Consider the following 25474-nt stretch of genomic DNA (forward strand, 5'->3'; position numbering starts at 1 on the left):
CTATCTCCCAAGATCTGACGAAACTACATCTGTCACGAGTGCTGTCTTCGTATTCCCCGTCATAAATTAGCCAAGGCGCAGCATGCCGGTAGTTCCACATATTTTATTTGTGAACTTGAACAAAAACAATAAACAGGTGGAACTGAAACAAACATGACATTCTGGGGCTGCTCACACACAGCTGCACAAAAACAAGATCCCACGAAAACAAAGGGAAAAACAGGCTGCCTAAGTATGGCTTCCAATTAGAGACAACGATAGACAGCTGCCTCTGATTGGAAACCATACTCGGCCAAAACATAGAAAACAACCGACTCCGGGCTGCGGACCGCCGCTGAAGACTCCGGGCTGCGGACCGCCGCTGAAGACTCCGGGCTGCGGACCGTCGCTGAAGACTCCGGGCTGCGGACCGTCGCTGGAGGCTGCGGACTGGGGAGCGTCGCTGGAGGCTCCGGACTGAGGAGCGTCACTGGAGGCTCCGGGCTGAGGAGCGTCGCCGGAGGCTCCGAACTGAGGAGCGTCGCCGGAGGCTCCGGACTGAGGCTCCGGACTGTGAAGTGTCATTATAGGTTCCGGACTAGGGACCGTTGCTGCAGGCTCCATGCCATGGATCCTCTCTACAGGTTCCGCGCCATGAATCATCACTGGAGGCTTCGAACCATGGATCATCTCTACAGGTGCCGGGCCATGGATTATCCCTACAGGCTTCGTGCCATGGATTATCCCTACAGGCTCCAGACCATGGATAATCCCTACAGGCTTTTTGCCATGGATTATCTCTACAGGCTCCGGGCCATGGATTACCTCTGGAGGCTTCGTGCCATGGAACATCCCTACAGGTTCCGGGCCATGGATCATCACTAGAGGCTTCGTGCCATGGATCATCTCTACAGGCTTCGGACCATCGATTATCACTGGAGGCTTTATTCGTGGAGCTGGAACAGGTCTCACCGGACTGGGGAGACGCACTGAGGACCGAGTGCTCAAAGCAGGCACCGGCCATACTGGGCTATGGAGGCGTACTGGAGGAAGAGTGCGAGGAGCAGGCACAGGACGTACTGGGTTATGGTGGCGCACTGGAGGGAGAGTGCGCAGAGCAGGTACAGGATGTACTGGGCTCTGGAGGCGCACTGGAGGGCAGGAATGCTGAGCAGGCATACTCCAAGCTGGCTGAGTGCCAACCCTAGCACGACAACGGTGAGGAGCTTGCACCGAGCGCACCGGGCTGTGAGTGCGCATGGGCGACACCGTGCGCACCACCGCATAACACGGTGCTTGTACAGTCACTCGCTCCCCACGGTAAGCACGGGGAGTTGGCTCAGGTCTTAAACCCGCCTTAGCCAATCTACCCATGTGCCCCCCCAAAAACAATTTTTGGCGCTGCCTCACGGGCTCCTGTAGCTTTCTTTGCCTTTCTTCCCAGTATCGCCGTTCCGCCTTCGCTGCCTCTATCTCATCCGGCGGGCGGCGATACTCTCCCGGCCTTCTCCAAGGTCCTGCCCCATCCAGGATCTCTTCCCAGGTCCATTCCTCTGAACCACACTGCTTGGTCCCGCTCGTCTTCCTGGTGAGTGTACGCTGCTTGGCTTTCTTTTGGTGGGATCTTCTGTCACGAGTGCTGTCTTCGTCTTCCCCGTCATAAATTAGCCAAGGCGCAGCGTGCCGGTAGTTCCACATATTTTATTTGTGAACTTGAACAAAAACAATAAACAGGTGAAACTGAAACAAACGTGACGTTCTGGGGCTGCTCACACAGCTGCACAAAACAAGATCCCACAAAAACAAAGGGAAAAACGGGCTGCCTAAGTATGGCTTCCAATCAGAGACAATGATAAACAGCTGCCTCTGATTGGAAACCATACCTGGCCAAAACATAGGATAACTTTGGAACACTGGAAAACCAGCTTAAACAGGAACTACAAAGATGGACATTAGTACCTTGAACAATAACAGGAAGAATTGAAACTATTAAAATGAATGTCCTCCCAAGATTTGTATTCCTGTTCCAGAATCTACCATTAACATCAGCAGCAGTTAAAAGCTTGGACACACCTACTTATTCAAGTGTTTGAATGACACTTGGCATTCTGGAGGTGTGTTGGGTCATTGTCCTCTTGAAAAACAAATGATAGTTCCACTAATCGCAAATGAAATGGGATGGCATATCGCTGCAGTGTGTTGTGGTACCATACTGGTTAAGTGTGCCTTGAATTCTAAATAAATCACAGAGTTGCTTCACAGAGTTCAAGTAAGACATATTTCAACATCAGCTGTTCAGAGACTGCGTGAATCAGGCCTTCATGGTCGAATTGCTGCAAAGAAACCTCTACTAAAAGACACCAATAAGAAGAAGAGACTTGCATGGGCCAAGAAACCCGAGCAATGGACATTAGACTGGTGGAAATCTGTCCTGTGGGCTGATGAGTCCTAATGTGAAATTTTTGGTTCCAACCGCTGTGTCTTTGTTAGACGCAGAGTAGGTGAACGGATGATCTCTGCATGTGTGGTTCCCACCGTGAAGCATGAAGGAGGAAGTGTGATGGTGTGGGGGTGCTTTGCTGGTGACACTGTCAGTGACTTCAAGGCACACTTAACCAGCATGGCGACCACAGCATTCTGCAGCGATACGGCATCCCATCTGGTTTGAGCTTAGTGGGACTATCATTTGTTTTTCAACAGGACAAAGACCCAAAACACACCTCCGGGCTGTGTAAGGGCTATTTGACCAATAAGGAGAGTGATGGAGTGCTGCATCATATGACCTGCACTCCACAATCACCCGAACTCAACCCAATTGAGATGTTTTGGGATGAGTTGGACCGCAGAGTGAAGGAAAAGCAGCCAACAAGTGCTCAGTATATGTGGGAACTCCTTCAAGACTGTTGGAAAACCATTCCAGCTGAAGCTGGTTGAGAGAATGCCAAGAGTTTACAAAGCTGTCATCAAGGCAAAGGGTGGCTACTTTGAAGAATCTCAAAAATAAAATATACTTTGATTTGTTTAACACTTTTTGGGCTACTACATGATTCCATATGTGTTATTTCATAGTTTTGATGTCTTCACTATTATTCTACAATGTAGAAAATAGTAAAAATAAAGAAAAAACCTGGAGTGAGTAGGTAAGTCCAAACTTTTGAGTGATACTATATATATATATATATATATATATATATATATATATATATATATATATATATATATATGCAAAGAAAAAGCAATGTCACAGACTGGCCAATAATAAGAATGGGCAAAAGAACACAGACACTGGACAGACATATGGCTTTTTCTTTGCAACTCTGCCTCGAAGGCCAGCATCCCGGAGTCGCGTCTTCACTGTTGACATTGAGACTGGTGTTTTGCGGGTACTATTTAATGAAGCTGCCAGTTGAGGACTTGTGAGGTGTCTGTTTCTCAAACTAGACACTCTAATGTACTTGTCCTCTTGCTCAGTTGTGCAACGGGGCCTCCCACTCCTCTTTCTATTCTGGTAAGAGCCAGTTTGCGCTGTACTGTGAAGGGAGTAGTACACAGCGTTGTAGGATATCTTTAGTTTCTTGGCAATTTCTTGCATGGAATAGTCTTCATTTCTCAGAACAAGAATAGACTGAAAAGATTCAGAAGAAAATCTTTGTTTCTGGTCATTTTGAGCCTGTAATCGAACCCAAAAATGTTGATGCTCCAGATACTCAACTAATCTAAAGAAGGCCAGTTTTATTGATTCTTTAATCAGAACACAGTTTTCAGCTGTGCTAACATAATTGCAAAAGGGTTTTCCAGTGATCAATTAGCCTTTTAAAATGATACACTTGGATTAGCTAACACAACGTAACATTGGAACAGAGGACTGATGGTTGCTGACAATGGGCCTCTGTACGTCTATGTAGATATTCCATAAAAAATCAGCCGTTTCCATCTACAATAGTCATTTACAACATAAAAAATGTCTACACCGTACTTCTGATAAATTTTATATTATGTTAATGGTCAAAAAATGTGCTTTTCTATCAAAAAGAAGGACATTTCTAAGTGACCTCAAACTTTTGAACGGTAGGTTATATATATAGCCAACTTCATTTAAACTCAGTTTTTCACAATTCCTGACATTTAATCCTAGTAAAAATGCCCTGTCTTATGTCAGTTAGGATTACCACTTTATTTTAAGAATGTGAAATAGCAGAGAGAAGGATTTATTTCAGCTTTTATTTCTTTCATTACATTCCCAGTGGGTCAGAAGTTTACATACACTCAATTAGTATTTGGAAGCATTGCCTTTAAATTGTTTAATTTGGCTCAAGCGTTTTGGGTAGCCTTCTACAAGCGTCCCACAATAAGTTGGGTGAATTTTGGCCCATTCCTCCTGACGGAGCTGGTGTAACTGAGTCAGGTTAGTAGGCCTCCTTGCTGGCACACGCTTTTTCAGTTCTGCCCACAAATTTTCTATAGGATTGAGGTCAGGGCTTTGTGATGGCCACTCCAATACCTTGATTTTGATATCCTTAAGCCATTTTGCCACAACTTTGTTAGTATGCTAGGGGTCATTGTCCATTTGGAAGACCCATTTGCGACCAAGCTTTAACTTCCTGACTGATGTCTTGAGATGTTGCTTCAATATATCCACATCATTTCCCTCCTCATGATACCATCTATTTTGTGAAGTGCACCAGTCCCTCCTGCAGCAAAGCACCTCCACAACATGATGCTGCCACCAGCGTGCTTCACGGTTGGGATGGTGTTCTTTGGTTTGCAAGCCTCCCCCTTTTTCCTCCAAACATAATGATGGTCCTTATGGCCAAACAGTTCTATTTTTGTTTCATCAGACCAGAGGACATTTCTCCAAAAAGTACGATCTTTTTCCCCATGTGCAGTTGCAAACCGTAATCTGGCTTTTTTTATGGATGTTTTGGAGCAGCGGCTTCTTCCTTGCTGAGCGGTATTTCAGGTTATATCGATATAGGACTCGTTTTACTGTGTATATAGATACTTTTGTACCTGTTTCCTCCAGCATCTTCACAAGGTCCTTTGCTGTTGTTCTGGGATTGATTTGCACTTTTCACACCAAAGTACATTCATCTCTAGGAGACAGAACGCGTCTCCTTCCTAAGCGACGGCTGCGTGGTCCCATGGTGTTTATACTTGTACCTTGGTACCTTCAGGCATTTGGAAATTGCTCCCAAGGATGAACCAGACAAATTTATTTCTGAGGTCTTGGCTGATTTCCTTTGATTTTCACATGATGTCAAGCAAAGAGGAGCTGAGTTTGAAGGTAGGCCTTGAAATACATCCACAGGTACACCTCCAATTGACTCAAATGATGTCAATTAGCCTATCAGAAGCTTCTAAGGCCATGACATCATTATCTGGAATTTTACAAGCTGTTTAAAGGCACAGTCAACTTAGTGTATGTAAACTTCTGACCCACTGGAATTGTGATACAATGAATTATAAGTGAAATAATCTGTCTCTAAACAATTGTTGGAAAGATTACTTGTGTCATGCACAAAGTAGATGTCCTAACTGATTTGCCAAAACTATAGTATGTTATCAAGACATTTGTGAAGTGGTTGAAAAATGAGTTTTAATGTCTCCGACCTAAGTGTATGTAAACTATATATATATAAATATTTACAGTTGCAGTCGGAAGTTTACATACACTTGACAAAAAGTATGTGGAAACCTGCTCGTCCAACATCTCATTCTAAAATCATGGGCATTAATATGGAGTTGGTCCCCTCTTTGCTGCTTTAACAGACTCCACTTTTCTGGGAAGGCTTTCAACTAGATGTTGGAACATTGCTGCGGGGACTTGCTTCCATTCAGCCACAAAAGCATTAGTGAGGTCGGGCGCTAATGTTAGGTGATTGGGCCTGGCTCGCAGTCGGCGTTCCAATTCATCCCAAAGGTGTTCGATGGGGTTGAGGTCAGGTCTCTGTGCAGGCCGCTCAAGTTCTTCCCCACCAATCTCAATAAATTATTTCTCTATGGACCTCGCTTTTCTGTAGCATTAATGCTGTACCATTAAGATTTCCCTTCACTGGAACTAAGGGACCCAGCCCAAACCATGAAAAACAGCCCCAGAACATTATTCCTCCTCCACCAGACTTTACAGTTGACACTATGCATTCGAGCAGGTAGCATTCTCCTGGCCTTTGCTAAACCCAGATTCGTCCGTTGGACTGCCAGATGGTGAAGTGTGATTCATTACTGCAGAGAGCACGTTTCCACTGCTCCAGAGTCTAATGGCGGTGAGCTTTAACTCTAACTGACGCTTGGCATTGCGCATGGTGATCTTAGGCTTGTGTGGGGCTGCTCGGCCATGTAAACTCAATTCTTGAAGCTCTCGACAAACAGTTCTTGAGCTGAGGTTGCTTCCAGAGGCAGTTTGAAACTCGGGAGTGAGTGTTGCAACCGAGGAGAGACGATACGTTTTTGGGGGACCGGGGCAGATATAGCAGGGCAGGAATTGTACAAACTGACTTGTTGGAAAGGTGACATCCTATGATGGTGTCACGTTGAATGTCACTGAGCCCTTCAGTAAGGCCACTCGACTGCCAGTGTTTCTCTATGGAGATTGCATGGCTGTGTGCTCGATTTTATACACCTGACAGCAACGGGTGTGGCTGAAATAGCCAAAACCACTCATTGAAGGGGTGTCCACAGACTTGTGTGTGTATATATACAGTATATGTCTGTAATGTTCATGTTATTATTTTAAATGTATGTAAATTGTGTTTTTGTCTGTAATGTCTTTTTAGTTCTCTGTCGGATCCCAGGAAGACAAGCTGTCACCATTGACGTTGGCTAATGGAGATCCTGATAAAATCATAAATGAGCAGCAGATCCCTGTTCAGTTATCAGAGCCTCCTCATCCTGGCATTCCATAAGTTATTTGTGCCATTAATGCCAAAATATTGCTGAAAGCTGAGGTGTGTGTGTGTGTGTGTGTAAGTGTGTAAGTGAGTGAGAGCAGGCCTTTTTGATTGGTATGCCTATGGCACACATTTACAGGACCATAACTGGAAATGTTTTATTAAAGCTTCTTAAACTTTCAAAGGCTTGTCAGGGATGTTAAATTGCTTCTCCCAGCCTGGGAAAATACTGATTCAAACTGCAGATAGCAGCAGCAAGAGAAAACAAAAAAATGATTTATCTGTTCAAAGCCAGCATTTGTTAACATTAAGTGCCTCTGTTTAGATAAGAAATGGCCATGTATACCTTTCATGAGGCATGCAGAACACAAAAAGCTGAGCAACTTATCAATTACTCCATCCTGTTTTTCTTTTTCTTATCTTATACATTCTATGTCTTGTTTACATTCAGGGAACAAGTGGATTCGGCATTAAGAGACAAAGTGAGATGAGAAAGAGAGCCGAGCTGAATTTGGAGCATGGGTCTGAAGGGAGAGGGGAAAGAAGTGACCTCAGAGGCCATCCCCTAGATGGAACTGCCTGTTGATTTGTATCACAGCCATTAACACTGGGCAGTAGAGTCCTTACTTAGCAAATGCAAGAGTAATATGTGACAGAGTCACATTCATCAGTGACAATGAATGTCTGGCTACCAACACAGAGGCACGAAGACTACTTTCCAAATGGACATTAAAGAACTAGGCTGATTATGTGGAATGTTGCCTCCCCCCTTTATCACTGGCAAAAGGAGATTTGGTTACACAAAACACACATAAGCCTTGCATTTATGTACCTGTTTTATTAAGTGTAAGTCTCACAATTATATAGTATGCATGTACAATATATGTACTTTTACATACTTTCGAGATATAGGCATAGTTAAAGTTAAGTAGAATTATTTTGAAAAATAGTACTGTATAGGTTTACTCCCCCCATCTCCTATTTCCATCATGACTCATAGAAATGATCCAGTCTACTTATTTAATTCCACGAGCACTAATCATCAAGCATTGAGAACATCAGTAAGCAATCTGACAAAATCCTTTCATTGCCTAGGAGTGTTTGAACTTCCTCAGAGGTCGTCGACCCTGTTGATTTTACTTGAATAGCATGGTGCGGAATTGTCACACAGGGTAAAAGAGTGGCAGATGGTATCTGTTACAATAAGGATCAGCTGTCAGTGCTTTCACGTTGCCCCTATCTTGGTCCCCAAGCTAGCTCCTCCAAACTTTGGTTCTCAGCTAATGATTTCACAGGACGAGGATGCAACTATTAATGATCTTCACCGGCTATTATTAAAATGTGTGCTGTGACAGTGTTCATATTAGCTGTATGACTGAACTCATTGCATCCCTCTGAAAATGATTTCAGTCATGTTAAACTTTGTTCCTCATATCTTATAGATCAGTTTGTATTTCATTTGACTAAATTCAAAAATGTAGTTGATTTAGTTAGAATGCCACAGCCGTTGTTAAATGTATTCATAATTCAGACAGCAGAGCAACCCTAATCTGTCTTTCATTCTCATCAGACTCTTCTCAATGGCTGAAACCTCTGGTCTGGCATACTGATAATATAAACTATAGTCATGCTGTGTACGGAATCACAACTCACTTAGTTGTCAGGCCCGATGCCAAAGGTGGGGACCTTGGCTGGTGGTGGTGGTGGTTTTTCCTTCTCATTGGTGCTGTAATAATAACAACTGAGACAAGCCAATTAAAGGCCAGTGGACTGCACCACTGTCACTCTCTCCATGCAGGCGCTGACAGGGCAGTGGCTAATTGCGGGACCAGGATGTTAATTGAAACCTTGCATGGTGATTAACACATTTCCAAAGCATTGAAACAACCTCTGCTATGATTAATATACAACTGTCATAACTAATTACATTGATACTGAAGAATGATTAGGCCTGTCTTGCTCTGTCTTCCAGTCCTCCTCCATCACACACTCTAGCCTTGATTAACACATCTCTGATGAATAGTAGAACATGGCAGATTAACAAGACCTGTCGGTCAGTTGTGTTCTTTCTACATCAAAGGAACCTTTCCAAAATATATATATTTGTTAGATATGTAGATTTCTTGTCTCAAGAGAACTCTAATTTGAGTTGTAGGTCTATACCAGACATATTCCGAAGTGCAGTAAAATTTTGGAATGCAGTGATATGTGTTGAGATGTAAATGTATGCTAAGAGACTTTCCTCATCAATCAGAAATAACTGGACCATAATGCAATATATAAAAGCATTTTTTTTTTAATAATTTGCATTCGTAGAAAAGGGTTAGGCTAATTAATGTCTGGAACAAATAGCATGTAATTGGCAACTTTAATTTCTGCCAAGCTCCAAATAAATTAAGTATGGGTATGAAGGGTAGATTGACAACAAAGCAATCAGAACACTCTAAAAGGCTATCATTTGCTTGATTTCCCTTTTCTTGCAATCAGTGTTGTTCAGCCGTTTCGCTCTCTGAGGTTGGTTGGTTGTTCTGCTCTGCAGTACATAAAAAAACTGCAGTCTTATTGGGCATGCCATGTCAAATTCATTGAGTCAGAGTGTAGAGTCAAAGTTGAGAAGCTGTAAAAACAAAGGGCAACTAATAACAAAGCCAACAAAACTCAGCAAAAAAAGAAACGCCCCTTTTTCAGGACCCTGTCTTTCAAAGATAATTCGTAAAAATCCAAATAACTTCACAGATCTTCATTGTAAAGGGTTTAAACACTGTTTCCCGTGCTTGTTCAATGAACCATAAAAAATTAATGAACATGCACCTGTGGAACGGTCGTTAAGACACTAACAGCTTACAGACGGTAGGCAATTAAAAAAAAAAATCAAAAGAAAATGTAAAAAAAGGTCACAGTTATGAAAACTTAGGACACTAAAGAGGCCTTTCTACTGACTCTGAAAAACACCAAAAGAAAGATGCCCAGGGTCCCTGCTCATCTGTGTGAACGTGCCTGAGGCATGCTGGCCAGATGTGGGAACGCACAATCTCTCCATCAGTGCTCAGACTGTCCGCAATAGGCTGAGAGAGGCTGGACTGAGGGCTTGCAGGCCTGTTGTAAGGCAGGTCCTCACCAGACATCACCGGCAACAACGTCGCCTATGGGCACAAACCCACCGTCGGAAATGCACTGCAGTACTTAATGCAGCTGGTGGCCACACCAGATACTGACTGTTACTTTTAATTTTGACCCCCCTTTGTTCAGGGACACATTATTCAATTTCTGTTAGTCACATGTCTGTGGAACTTGTTCAGTTTATTTCTCAGTTGTTGAATCTTGTTATGTTCATACAAATATTTACACGTGTTAAGTTTGCTGAAAATAAACGCAGTTAACAGTGAGAGGACGTTTCTTTTTTTGCTGAGTTTATTTGCTGAATAGTAGGGTAGAGTTGGATTTACAATAATTTAATTGTTTACGAAAACTGTTAAGATCCACTGTAATACAGAAGTGCTTTTATTCTCTTTGGACTAAATGTTATTACAAGAGTGTTTGTGTTATGCTACGTATAATGACTGAATTGAACAGTAACTCCTATCTTTGTGTCCCTTTAGACCACGAGCGGATCGGGAAGGACTCGTCCTATGAGCAGGAGGGAAAGGTCCAGTTTGTGGTCGACGCAGTCTACGCCATGGCTCATGCCCTACACAACATGCACAAGGAGCTCTGTCCAGGAAAAGTGGGCCTCTGCTCCAAAATGGAAACCATCAATGGGACCATGTTGCTCAAGTTCATTCGCAAAGTCAACTTTACAGGTTTGTTTTTGTAATGCACAAACTACAAACACCTGTGAATATATGCAAGATAGCAGATACACACAAATAATTCACAAACACTATACAAATATACACATTGGCAAAGGCATCAGCATTTCCTTCAGTTTTTCTCTCTCTGTAAGAAAATGCCTTACCATTCATTTGTAAAGAGGTATATTAAACCCTTGCTTTGTTCCTTCCACCACATTTAGCTTGAATGATGTGTCTTACTATTGTAATTATTTTGAAAACAAACCGTGATACAAGAAACATTGTGTTTCTACAGCCAACTGAAAGATTCCAGAGTCTTCCAGAGAGCAGCATAAAAAATGCCTCTCCCAACAAATCCGTAAAGAGAACATGAAAGCAAAATCAAGCTGCTATTGCAGGGGAGCAAACCGATATTACTAGCTTACTGTTACTCAGTCCAGAGAAAGTAATCTGCATTTGTATGGAATCTCTTTTGCCAGAGAAGCATTTGAAGTGGTAGTAGTTCACTGCACTGTTGTACACTGCAGTCAAAAGAAGAGAAAAACCTTGTGTTGTTGTAATGGAACAAGCTTTAGGAAAAATACGCTAGTTGTGGTGAAATATCAAACAAGACAGTGGACATTTGATTCAAATCAGCTGGACTGTATAAAGCTTGGTTATTGATAGCTTGTAGATCGATTGAAGATCAACATAAAACAAAAGTTATAAGATAATTAACGCTTTATTCGTGGAACTCAATACTGTTTAGCTGACAGAAAAGTCACCCACACTGTCTTAGTCATTTTATAAACCTCAAAGTGACAACCTCATCTCCAGTCCACACAGGTGTTGAAATTTCAAGGAAAGACAAACTCAGATCGCCTAATAACCAATTGTGTGAGTGTGACTCATTGGCCTGCTAGGCTATTTTAGAGTACGGTCTCTGTCTGATGTCACTTTCATCTGTTCTAATAAAGTGCTGCTAATTATACATCAACTGAGCAGAAGGTCAGAGTGATGCAGAGTGGAGGCAATCAGACATAATGCAACATGTGCATCCTGACATCCATGGACTGCTCAGACCCTCCCTTAGAGCTAATTATATGGTAATAGGTGCCCTATTTGAATGGAGGTAGAGGAAGGCACAATCCAAATTGAGAATGGAAGGGAGAGCCGTAGGGTCAGAATAGAATAGAATAGCTGAACAGCAAAATGGAGAGCTGCCTTATCACAGGGCTCTTATTAACCTTCCATAGAGGTGTGCTGCTTCTTATGTTATGCACAAAAGGTGACTCTATCAGGCAGAGTGTATATTGAGTAGGCATACCAACCAATCACCACCTCCATTGAACAACGTCTACCTCTTCAGCTACCTGTTCAGCTTTGTAACTGAGATGATTACTTCACTTCCTGACCTAAATGGCTCATCACCAGGGATAGCCACACTGCACGTAGGCTGCTCTAGCAGCTCCTCACTCCTGTTCTGTGCTTCAGGGTTTCTCTCTGTTAAGCTCGACCCGAGAGCTGTTGCATTTTATTGCTCTGAATGTACACACATTTCCTGAATGCAACACCGCTCATTTGTCTCAATGTATCACGTTTCAGGTAAGACCCAGATGCAGACAACGTCGAAGTAACAACAGTTTATTAATCGAACAGGGGTAGGCAAAAGACAGGTCAAGGGCAGGCAGAGGTCAGTAATCCAGATAGGTGGGGCAAAGGTACAGGACGGCAGGCAGGCTCAGGGTCAGGGCAGGCTAAAGTCAGTAATCCAGAAAGGTGGGGCAAAGGTACAGGATGGCAGGCAGGCTCAAGGCAGGCAGAATGGTCAACACCGGGAAAACTAGGAAACAGGAACAATCAAGAGACAGGAGCAGAGGGGAAAAACGCTGGTAGGCATGACAAAACAAAACGCACTGGCAACAGACAAACAGAGAACACAGGTATAAATACACAGGGGATAATGGGGAAGATGGGCAACACCTGGAGGGAGGTGGAGACAATCACGAAGACAGGTGAAACAGATCAGGGTGTAACACAATGAATTAACTTTATTTACCTCAGTTCCCTTTACTTAAAGGGAATATTGTCTGTCTGCAAAATACAAGAAAAAGGGAAGCCTTCTCTTAAGGAATAAGCTTAGTTCTGTTACCATGTTTTCTCCTTTAGACAACCAACCACAAGTTCTTCCCAAAATGGAGACAACATACAAATTATAATTAGAACATTGTTTGCATATTTCTCAACTTGGTGATTATATGTATCCAGGTCACCCCTCATTTGGGTGTTTGTTCTAACACAATATGAAACAAATTGGCCCAATTTTCTAAACTCAGCAGAAGATGCACAAGTTCACAACCTGAACCAAAGTTCAGGCATTAAGCTATCTTTTGACATCTAGCCATCCCACTGCTCTCACCTTCATGTCCAGTTCACTCAGTCTCCAACCTAGCAGTAGCACTCCCCTATGGAAAAGGACTTAGAAAACCCTATACATGCATTACTGGAAGACTTCTCAGTAATAAAACTACAGGTATTGCATTTAAACCTAAGATGGCCTAAAAATCAATGCCAAAAACACATTACCGGTAGGATGTATTGCTGTGAAGTCTTACTGTACATTAGAAAGTAGAATTTAAAAGGTTTTAAGGAAGAGAACAGGAAATGTTGATATGATCCCAGTGTATTCTGGGAACTAGAAGCACCCATGCTGACTAGAGGAAAGGAGACACCTGGCCACTCCAGATATTGTTGACAAAGTTGATTCTTGTTGATGTTAGGCCTACCACCGTATTGTCTGTGTCGTTTCAGAAATGTTACTGCTGCGCTGGCTAAACTCTATCATATTTTTGTGATAGCATAACTTACATTGTGAAGTCCCTTGGTTCAAAGAAAACACGGTTAGAGATAAAAAGTTCTAAATACCCATATCCATTACACTAGAACCCATCGGCTTCGCGTTCATTAAAAGCATTGAACTGTTCGATTTTTGTGATTTTAGCATGGTTGAGATTGTTGCTGAGACTGTTGCTTTAGCTCACAAAATACAATATTGTTTGTCTACTTCTGAGTTCTTCAAACAATGGATACTTTTCCTCATTGAGCGGCCTTAAGCAAAGCCTAGCACATATAAACTTGCTGTTTTGTAAAGCCAGTTAATTGTTGCAACTGCCTGCGTATGAATGTTTAATTACAGAGTGGGGAAGCATAAACGGCAAATGCCATCCTCCCTGCCAGGCAACTAACAAATTACGTGACACAACAAACAGCAAGGGGAGGGTAAAATACAGCATGGAACACAATGCATCACCCTTTTTGAGTTTTGTGTCACATAAAGATGACAGGGAGAGGCTGACAGGACAATCAGCCACAGCATTGGCCTTAGCTCTGCTCAATTGGATGACTAATAACTAGGAAAGGCTGGGCCTCCGTTTTGAGTGGTTGTAAATTATAGTGTGTCACCACTGAATCCCGGTGTTTTCAAAGCCTACTTTTGCATTTACAGCAAAATGTAGAAGATTGTGGTAATTGTTTATCTTTCACTGTTACCTTGGGTGCAGGATTCTGAAGCAGTAACAGTGGCATAGAGGAGATGATGTCTCGTAGAGATGTGCTACATATACTTTATCTAGTGATTTATTCCGTTTTTTCCTGATTGACCCCCAGATATGATAATGGATTTGTGGTTTGCATGCAGCTCACTTGAGACATTTAGGGTAAACCACTGTGCATACATTACAGACCTTACTTCAAGCATTGTCAACTGCTTTTCTGAAATTCCTTATTGAATGTTCAGACTCACGGAAGAATAACCCCTGGAAAAGCCTATATTTATATATTTATACCACATGCAGTTCCAATATGTAGAATATATGCCAAGATACAAAATCACCATCATGAAATGTATTTATGGATATTATTTTTACATCTAACCTTTACGATTTCAGTACAATGTATGCCATCTTTACATAATGTAAATAATTCAAGTGCTTAGAATAATATGTAGTACTTTTTATACTCCAAATACTGTAACTATCAATTAGTCAGTCAATAATTGGGTCAAGATCATTGGTTCTTGAGAATGTATTTCAGTTGACTGTGATTTTATACTGGACTATTTTAGCACTCTTCAGACCCTATAGACTATTGCTTCAGAATTTAACCATATGACGCCAGTTTTCTTTACACATTCGATAAGTGCAGGCTTTGACAGTGACAAAACTACAGCAGAGCAATAACCTCTGAGATAATGGAGATGGACTCTTCCTTCTTACAATAGCTGCAGGCAAGAAGCCCAGTCCACAGGCCTAGAATGCCACTAAATCTTTTCAAAATACAAAATGATATAGAGGGTTGACACCTTAAAATACTTTTTTGATTTATCAAATGCCCATGGGAGCCTCTTGAAGAAGTAAAGTGTGCTAATTCCAGTCTATTTTCTATCAGCTTCTTTAATGAATGACTTCTAAAGGTTACCATTTTTATCTGGCACTGGATAAACCTTTCTAATTCAAACTCATATCGTTTCAATTACTCACAGAGTATTTCATCAAAATGATTTGAAAAGTGACTCGTATATGAATACAATTGGAGTAGTTTTAGTGTCGTGAGAAATGTATACAGTGGAGGCTGCAAGGCATTCTCATGTCTCACCACAGACAACTTAAGTTTGCAAGCTGAGAATATTGGCTTTTGATCTGCTCTTCAGTGCTGACATCGTTTCACTTGTGGACATTGTCCCCTTGGAACAAATTCTCTTTAGATATAGACACAGTGACACCTTTACCGCATGAAATGCCTTGTAAACTCAGCAAAAAAAGAAACGTCCTCTCACTGTCAACTGCGTTTATTTTCAGCAAACTTAGCATGTGTAAATATTTGTATGAACATAACAAGATTCAGCAACTGAGACATAAACTGAACAAGTTCCACAGACGTGACTAACAGAAATTGAATAATGTGTCCCTGAACAAAGGTGGGGTCAAAATCAAAAGTAACAGTCAGTATCTGGTGTGGCCACCAGCTGCATTAAGTACTGCAGTGCATCTCCTCCTCGTGGACTGCACCAGATTTGACAGTTCTTGCAGTGAGATCTTACCCCGCTCTTCCACCAAGGCACTTGCAAGTTCCCTGATATTTCTGGGGGGAATGGCCCTAGCCCTAGCCCTCATCCTCCGATCCAACAGGTCCCAGACATGCTCAATGGGTTTGAGATCCGGGCTCTTCCCTGGCCATGACAGAACACTGACATTCCTGTCTTGCAAGAAATCACGCACAGAATGAGCAGTATGGCTGGTGGCATTGTCATTCTGGAGGGTCATGTCAGGATTAGCCTGCAGGAAGGGTACCACATGAGGGAGAAGGATGTCTTCCCTTGTAACGCACAGCGTTGAGATTGCCTGCAATGACAACAAGCTCAGTCTGATGATGCTGTGACACACCGCCCCAGACCATGACGCACCCTCCACCTCCAAGTCGATCCCGCTTCAGAGTACAGGCCTCGGTATAACGCTCATTCCTTCGACGATAAACGCGAATCCGACCATCACCCCTGGTGAGACAAAACCGGGACTTGGCAGTGAAGAGCACTTTTTGCCAGTCCTGTCTGGTCCAGCGACGGTGGGTTTGTGCCCATAGGCGATGTTGTTGCCGGTGATGTTCTGGTGAGGACCTGCCTTACAACAAGCCTACAAGCTCTCAGTCCAGCCTCTCTCAGCCTATTGCAGACAGTCTGAGCACTGTTGGAGGAATTTTGTGCTCCTGGTGTAACTCGGGCAGTTGTTGCTATCCTGTACCTGTCCCGCAGGTGTGATGTTCGGATGTAGCGATCCTGTGCAGGTGTCGTTACACGTGTTCTTTCACTGCGAGGATGATCAGCTGTCCATCCTGTCTCCCTGTAGCGCTGTCATAGGCGTCTCACAGTACGGACATTGCAATTTAGTGCCCTGGCCACATCTGCAGTCCTCATGCCTCCTTGCAGCATGACTCAGGCACGTTCACACAGATGAGCAGGGACACTGGGCATCTTTCTTTTGGTGTTTTTCAGAGTCAGTAGAAAGGCCTCTTTAGTGTCCTAAGTTTTCATAATTGTTACCTTAATTGCCTACCGTCTGTAAGCTTTTAATGTCTTAACGACCGTTCCACAGGTGCATGTTCATTAATTGTTTATGGTTCATTGAACAAGCACGGGAAACTGTGTTTAAACACTTTACAATGAAGATCTTTGAAGTTATTTGGATTTTTACGAATTATCTTTGAAAGACAGGGTCCTGAAAAAGGGACGTTTGTTTTTTTGCTGAGTTAATTTCGAATCTCCTTTCAATATCTTAGCTTTCTCACCCATTAACTTTCACAGCTGAGATCTGAGACCTGACTTGCAAGCACACCTATGTGTATTGTTTTGACGTCTTGGCATGTGTGATGTCAAGTGCCACCAAAATGAGCTACAACCATATTTCAAAGGGCTTGGGGTAATGTGCAATGGAGGGGAGGAGAGAGAGAGAAGGAAAGAGAGAGAGTTACTCTCCATGGCCTTCTCTATTTATCGACAGCCACACTAATATGGGGCAGCTGGCTGTGGTCTCTACTCTCGGCTCCCAACAGAAAATCACAGAATCCCCAGACCCATCATTTGACACAGTGATGAGTTTGTGGGATGGCTCAGGACCAAGCAGGCACAAACAGAGAGGGAGAGGCAGGGATAGGTAGGGAGAAGAACGGGGGAGGGAGGGGAGAGGCAGGACTAGGCAGGGACAGGCAGGGGAGGGAGGGAGAGGCAGGGGGAGGCAGGAAGAGGGAAGGAGTGGCAGGAAGAGGGAAGGAGTGGCAGGAAGAGGGAAGGAGTGTCGGGAAGAGGGAAGGAGTGGCAGGAAGAGGGAAGGAATGGCAGGAAGAGGGAAGGAATGGCAGGAAGAGGGAAGGAGTGTCAGGAAGAGGGAGGAGTGTCAGGAAGAGGGAAGGAGTGTCAGGAAGAGGGAAGGAGTGTCAGGAAGAGGGAAGGAGTGTCAGGAAGAAGGAAAGAGTGGCAGGAAGAGGGAAGGAGTAGCAGGAGAGGCATGGAGCGGCAGGGGAGGGAGGCAGAGGCAGGGAGAGGCAGTGGGAGGCAGAGAGAGTGAGGGAGAGGCAAGGAGAGGCAGGGGAGGAAGTCAGAGGCAGGGAGAGGGAGGGAGAGGCAGGGGGAGGCAGATAGGCAAGGGGAGGGAGGGGGAGGGAGGGAGAGGCAGGGAGTGGGACCTTACTGTGGTAATCAGCCAGCGCTCAGAGAGGGGACTTTGAAGGCAACGTCTAACAGAGAAACAAGCAGAACAAAAGAGTGTGAAATTATATGCGAATGGCCACAGACATGGGAAGTCCCACATGGCTGTCAGCCTCCCTTTTACTCCACTCATTAATAACAGTATGGTAGAAGACTCATGCCCCAGCACCTAATACCACAGTAAGCCCTTTTATACAGTAATGTTGTTAATACACAGTATATGATGAAAACCACAAAATCTGATTTTCCAGCTACAGCTTTAATGAATAAACAGACTACTTTATTACACTGTCTCAGGTAATAAAAATAGTAATAAAAAGACCATTGAATTATTCAGCTGCACATGTGAATATGGAGCTAGAGTGCAGGTATAGCGCTCTCGAGTGGCGCAGGGGCTCCCGAGTGGCGCAGCGGTCTATGGCACTGATTCTGAGTGCTAGCGGCATCACTACAGACCCTGATTTGATTCCAGGCTGTATCACAACCAGCCATAGGGCGACGCACAATTGGCCCAGCATCGTCCGCGTTTGGGTTTGGCCGGGGTAGGCCGTCATTGCAAATAAGAATTTGTTCTTAACTGATTTGCCTAGTTAAATAAAGGTTAAATAAAAAAAATACTAATGAAATATACATCTAAGAGATCAGCTTCTAGTTTTGTGCCAACATCTATTAAACTGCTCAACTAATATTTATATTTGTAAATATGTCTATATACAGTGCATTCAGAAAGTTTTCAGACCCTTGACTTTTTACACATTTTGTTAAGTTACAGCCGTATTCTAAAATGCATTAAATACCCAATAATGCATGTCAATCAAATGAAATGTATTTGTCACATATGTTATGACTTTACTTTCATTATTCTGATGACTGTTATTTATAAAATCAACTAACTATGTTTAATTGTTACCTGATTAAATTAATTATGTAAAAATTAAGTCATTAGGAAATTGGGGCACCATGAGAGCGATTGTTTAAAGAGTTACCATCTCCCAAATTAAACTTTAAAAGTCTTTACCGATCACATCCATAAAACAATCAACGTATTAATCATAATCTCGTATCATATCCTCATTCTGAACAGTCATAACCTCCTGCATCTGCAAAACCCCAGCATTATAATTTATAACTTATAATTCAGTACTACACAAATTGGTTTAATTATTTATTTACTAACTCACTAAATAATAACACAGGATGAACATCCACACTTAATACATTAAGAAAAGGTCCCTAGCGGACTGACACAACATATGGTGACTTGTTACAAAGAAGATGAAAAGAGCGGGAGAGAGAGAAAGAGACACTTATCATTGATACATTTTAGGAACTACTCTCACAGTAATCATATACTTTGCACACAAACCACCGGCCATTTGAAGTAAGAAATCATGAATGTATTTATGTTTAAATGCCTTCGTTCGATGTGGATCTCTGTCGGAACCAGCTTTCTTAGGAAGGGTATTGGGCATTTTTGCGGCACGCTTGTAAGGCTCTGATTGTCCAAAAGGGGTAACCCACTCCGTCTTCTACTGTTGTTCACTCTGGAAGATGCTCCTTGGAAGATAGGCTAGCCAGCCGTGTCGACGGTTCCCATTGGTGATGAAAGTAGAAGAATACGGTGATTTGAGCAGAGTAGTAGAAATGCTTACTTTAGTGTAGACTTTAGTGCAGCCTTTGATATTATTGACCATAATCTGTTATTGGAAAAACATGTGTTATGGTTTTACATCCTCTACCATATCATGGGTTGAGAGCTATCTATCCAATAGTCATCATTGTAAATAAGAATTTGTTCTTAACTGACTTGCCTATTTAAATTAAGGTAAAAATTATAATTATAATTGAACACTGTCTGCGTGTCTGTGATAAACAAATGCCCTGCATTTTTAACACCACAATCAACCAAACAAGTACTGCAGGTTCTAGTTTTATCTAATCTTGACTTTTGCCCGGTGATATGGTCAAGCGCTGCAAAGAATGACCAAGAACAGAGGAACACGTCTTGCCCTTCAGTGTACACAGAGGGCTAATGTCAACAGTATGCATGTCGGTCTCTCTTTGCTCAAAGTAGAGGAGAGATTGACTGCATCAGTTCTTGTTTCTGTGAGAAATATTAATGTGTTGGAATTCAAAATTGTCTGTATAATCAACTTACTGTAGACTGAGTATACAAAGCGTTAAGAACACCTGCTCTTCCATGAGACTGACCAGGGGAATTCAGGTGAAGCTATGATCCCTTATTGATGTCACTTGTTAAACCAACTTCAGTCAGTGTAAATGAAGGGGAGGCGATAAGTTAAAGAAAGATTTTTAAGCCTTGAGACAATTGAGACATGGATTGTGCATGTGTGCCATTCAGAGGATGAATGGGCAAGACAAAAAATGTGCCTTTGAACGGGGTATTGTAGTAGGTGCTAGGTACACCGGTTTGTGTCAAGAACTGCAACGCAACTGTGTTTTTCACCTCAACAGTTTCCTGTGTATATCAAGAAGGGTGCACCACCCAAAGGAAATTCCACCAACTTGACACAACTGTGGGAAGCATTGGAGTTAACACGGGCCAGCATCCCTGTGGAACGCTTTCGAAACCTTGTAGAGTCCATGCCCAGAAGAATTGAGGCTGTTCTGAGGACAAAGAGAGTTCCTCTGTCCAGTGTCTGTGTTCTTTTGCCCATCTTAATCTTTTCTTTTTATTGGCCAGTCTGAGATATGTTTTTTTCTTTGCAACTCTGCCTAGAAGGCCAGCATCCTGGAGTTGCCTCTTCACTGTTGACGTTGAGACTGGTGTTTTGCGAGTACTATTTAATTAAGCTGCCAGTTGAGGACTTGAGAGGTGTCTGTTTCTCAAATTAGACACAAATGTACTTGTCTTCTTGCTCAGTTGTTCACTGGGGTCTCACACTCTTCTTTCTATTCTGGTTAGAGTCAGTTTGTGCTGTTCTGTTAAGGCAGTAGTACCCAGAGAGATCTTCAGTTTCTTGGCAATTTCTCGCATGGAATAGCCTTCATTTCTCAGAACAAGAACAGACTGATGAGTTTAAGAAGAAAGATCTTTGTTTCTGGCCATTTTGAGCCTGTAATCAAACCCACAAATGCTGATGCTCCAGATACTCAACTAGTCTAAAGAAGGCCAGTTGTATTGCTTCTTCAATCAGGACAACAGTTTTCAGCTGTGGTAACATAATTGCAAAAGGGTTTTCTAATGATCAATTAGCCTTTTAAAATGATAAACTTGGATTAGCTAATACAACGTGCCATTGCAACACAGGAGTGATGGTTGCTGATAATGGGCCTCTGTACGCGAATGTATATATTCAATTAAAACAAATCCGACGTTTCCAGCTACAATAGTCATTTACAACATGAACAATGTCTACACTGTATTTCTGATCAATTTGACGTTATTTTAATAGACAAAAAATTTGCTTTTCTTTCAAAAACAAGGAAACTTCTAAGTGACCCCAAACTTTTGAACGGTAGTGTATATATACATATTGTGCTGGGGACTCTAAAATGTGCAGTTGTCACACAACACAATGCCACAGATGTCTCAGGTTTTGAGGGAGCATGCAAGTTTTTACCACAGACCACGTGTAACCACGTCAGCCCAGTACCTCCACATCTGGCTACTTCACCTGCGGGATCGTCTGAGACTAGCCACCCGGACAAGTGATGAAACTGTCGGTTTGAACAACTGAATAATTTCTGCCCAAACTCAGAAACCGTGTCAGGGAAGCTCATCTGCGTGCTCGTAGTCCTTACCAGAGTCTTGACCTGACTGCAGTTCTGCATCGTAATCATCTTCAGTGGGTAAATGCTCACCTTCGATTCCCACTGACATGCTGGAGAAATTTGTTCTTCCTGGATGAATCCTGGTTTCAACTGTACTGGGCAGATGTCAGACAGCGTGTATGGCGTTGTGTGGGCGAGCGGGTTGCTGATGTCAACGTTGTGAACAGAGTGCCCCATGGTGGTATGGTTATGAAATGGGCAGGCATAAGCTATGGACAAAGAACACAATTTCATTTTATTGATGGCAATTTGAATGCTAAGAGATACCGTGACGATATCCTGAGGCCCATTGTCGTGCCATTCATCCGCAGCCATCACCTTATGTTTCAGCATGATAATGTACCTCCCCATGTCGCAAGGATTTCTGATCATGCCCGTACCTTCTTTTCAGGTATCTGTGACCAACAGATGCATATCTGTATTCCCAGTAATGTGAAATCCATAGATTACGGCATAATCAATGGATTTTCAATCCTTTATACTGTACTTTTTGTGTTCTATGTTGTTAAGTATCTTGTGTGTAACAATCCGTCACCACACATGAAGTTCCCTCTCAGGAAATAAATATTATTTGAATTGAATACATATGGTTTACTAACAAAAATGTCCCTCTTAATTATTCTGCAGGAATTGCTGGCACTCCAGTGATCTTCAATGTGAACGGAGATGCCCCTGGTCGCTATGAAATTTACCAGTACCAGATGAAACACAACACCACAGAGTATAAGATCATCGGCCACTGGGCAGACCAGCTTCATTTAGATGTATGGTTATTTATCTCTCTATGACTTCCACTTGTTTATTGCATGGCACCCATCAAGGTTTTCGGTAATGTGAATCTAAGTAAATACTGTGTACAGTTAGAAGTGTCTGTGAAGGTTAATACAGTACATCATATTTTTGGGTGAAAAAAAGATGCACTGACTAAAAACATGTCATATTAAACCATGATATGAATGTATTTGTCATTACTATATACATAGCCTCAGTCCTTGGACCAGCACCTTGCCTTGAGTTGGGTTGCTTTATCAACTAAGTTAAGTCATGCAGGACCTGAGACTTCTCTATATCACAAAAGGACAGTAGATATCAGGGGCCAGCTGTGCGGTTACTGTTGCACACCAAATCCATTTTTACAATTGTCATATATTCCCCCATAGCTGTTTTGGAATGCAGGCCCAGGAATAGCGGTAAAAGGAAGACATTTTCAGGAAACGTAAACAACCATGTTGTCATTCAGAGATTGTTTACTTTGCTGATTCTGATTCTACCACAGGCCATTTCAAGTAACCATCAGGCATCTGAAACGTATGGTAATAAACTAAGTAAGGGCAATAGGACAAGACAGCTATGTGGTATTACATTATGTCAGCATTACCATATTACTGCATTTGCTCGTTCTTAAGCAAGGCTTATGTGGCTGAGAAGGGGACACATATGTAGTTTCCTGCTGAGTTATAATTTACGAACAATGCTGTATTCCATGCTTTAAGATAAGAACATCTTTCAAAGTAATGACTTTGTGATTGAAAAATTGTATAGTCATCTTGTTAAATGGTGTTCACCATCCTTAAAACAGATGTCTTTCATCCCAACATCCTTGTATTTTGGGTTTTGAGAGTGTTTAGATTCATTCTAATCCACTAAATGGTAATTTAATTGGGGCGGCGGGTAGCCTAGTGGTTAGAGCGTCAGACTAGTAACTGAAAGGTTGCAAGATCGAATCCCCGAGCTGACAAGATAAAAATCTGTCGTTCTGCCCCTGAACAAGGCAGTTTAACCCACTGTTCCTAGGTCATCATTGAAAATAAGAATTTGTTCTTAACTGACTTGCCTAGTTAAATAAAGGTAAAAAATAACTTTAATTGTGCATATGTAATATTCCTTTTTAATATGCAACAATAAAAACAAGATAGTTGTGGCCACACAATCTGATCAGTGTTAATGCTTATATACTCTAAACTTTTTTCTGCAAATGTTACTCTAAGTTTATCCAAATTTCATCATGCCTATTCATGGAAAACATGCATTAATCAAGTACCCTTTTTATGACTGTTTAACAGTCACAGACAGATAGTTAACTCCTCCTGTCCTTCACCTTCTTTCCACCAGACTAAGGAGATGCGGTGGCCTGGTGGGACACTCCAGGTACCCCAGTCTATCTGCAGCCAGCCCTGTTGTCCTGGGGAGAGGAAGAAAACAGTCAAAGGTGTCCCCTGCTGTTGGCACTGTGAGCGCTGTGATGGCTACCAGTACCAGGCCGACACCTACAGCTGTAAGATGTGCCGCTTTGACCTGCGGCCCAATGAGAACCACACGGCCTGTGAAGCCATCCCCATCGTCAAGCTGGAGTGGAGTTCCCCCTGGGCTGTCATCCCTGTACTCATTGCTGTGCTGGGCATCATAGCCACCATGTTTGTGGTGGGCACCTTCATCCGCTACAACGACACGCCCATCGTGAAGGCGTCAGGGCGCGAACTCAGCTATGTACTACTGACGGGCATCTTCCTGTGCTACGCCACCACCTTCCTCATGATCGCTGCCCCTGACGTTGGCATCTGCTCCCTGCGACGGATCTTCCTGGGTCTGGGGATGAGTATTAGCTATGCAGCGCTGCTCACTAAGACCAACCGTATCTATCGAATCTTTGAGCAGGGGAAGATGTCAGTGAGCACCCCCAGGTTCATCTCCCCGGCCTCCCAGCTCGTCATCACCTTCAGTCTGATCTCAGTTCAGCTCCTGGGGGTGTGTATCTGGTTTGGTGTGGACCCGTCTCAGGCTGTCATCGACTATGAGGACCAGCGCACGTCCAACCCGGACATGGCTCGTGGCGTGCTCAAATGTGACATCTCAGACCTTTCTCTGATCTGCCTGCTTGGCTTCAGCATGCTGCTCATGGTCACCTGTACGGTGTATGCCATCAAGACCCGGGGGGTGCCAGAGACCTTCAACGAGGCCAAGCCCATCGGCTTCACCATGTACACCACCTGTATCGTGTGGCTAGCCTTCATACCCATCTTCTTTGGGACCTCGCAGTCAACAGAAAAGGTAAATGTTTACTTTGACAATTTAACTCTTTAAATCATGCTATAAATTCAATACTTATTCATTCAAAATAATGTAATTTTAAATATGTTTTACTGTTGAATTTTTTTAATGTTATGATAGGAACATTTCAATTGACATTTCAAAATGGTTTAAAACAATGATGTATGGAAGAATTTAGTCATCCTTGACAGGTATTACTTATGCTATTTCCTGTTTTCATGAATTTTCCAACGTTGTCTGATTGAACTCACAAAGATTCCTCAAAACTAGCGTGTAAGTAGTAAGCACCACGAGGACAAGACAATTAAATTCACTTGTGTGAGCCAAGGATTGTCTGACAGTTTTTCCATTTGGAATTACGCTTTGCTCCTGCAGTTTAATGTGAGAAAAATGGCTCACTCAAATTGCTCTTGTTGTATAACGTCAGTCTCTTATGTGCGTGGATGCCTCAGCTATTCATCATGTGATAAGATGTGCTGCTTTCTGTTCCACTCAGGGGATTATCGGGCATTGAGTGCTGACTTGTGCGGATAATTCATTTCACCCAAGTTTGTTTGGATTTGCTTTCTTTAATTGTGTTTCCTCGAATGTGTTTGATTTTGCTTCATACTTTAGTGATAGGGGAATGCCAAGTAGTCAGTCAATCAGTACACTCTGATGTGCAACGAAATAAATGAGAGATGCTCAGCACAACACATGCAATGAAAATCACAGCTTTTGATAACAAGTGCCTTATTGGG

At 42.7% G+C, this 25474-nt stretch overlaps 1 protein-coding gene across 1 annotated transcript in view; it reads left to right on the forward strand.

The window, feature by feature from the left end:
• Positions 1-25474, forward strand: part of LOC106572369 (metabotropic glutamate receptor 4) — a 124261-nt gene that overhangs the window by 29328 nt on the left and 69459 nt on the right. Inside the window, exons 3-5 of the mRNA XM_045696173.2 lie at positions 10466-10666; positions 22314-22450; positions 23799-24734. Coding sequence (XP_045552129.2) covers positions 10466-10666; positions 22314-22450; positions 23799-24734 — 1274 coding nt within the window. The remainder of the gene's footprint in view (positions 1-10465; positions 10667-22313; positions 22451-23798; positions 24735-25474) is intronic.

This window comes from Salmo salar, chromosome 15 (genome assembly GCF_965601325.2).
Source record: "Salmo salar chromosome 15, fSalSal1, whole genome shotgun sequence".
In the NCBI taxonomy this organism is placed as follows: Eukaryota; Metazoa; Chordata; class Actinopteri; order Salmoniformes; family Salmonidae; genus Salmo; species Salmo salar.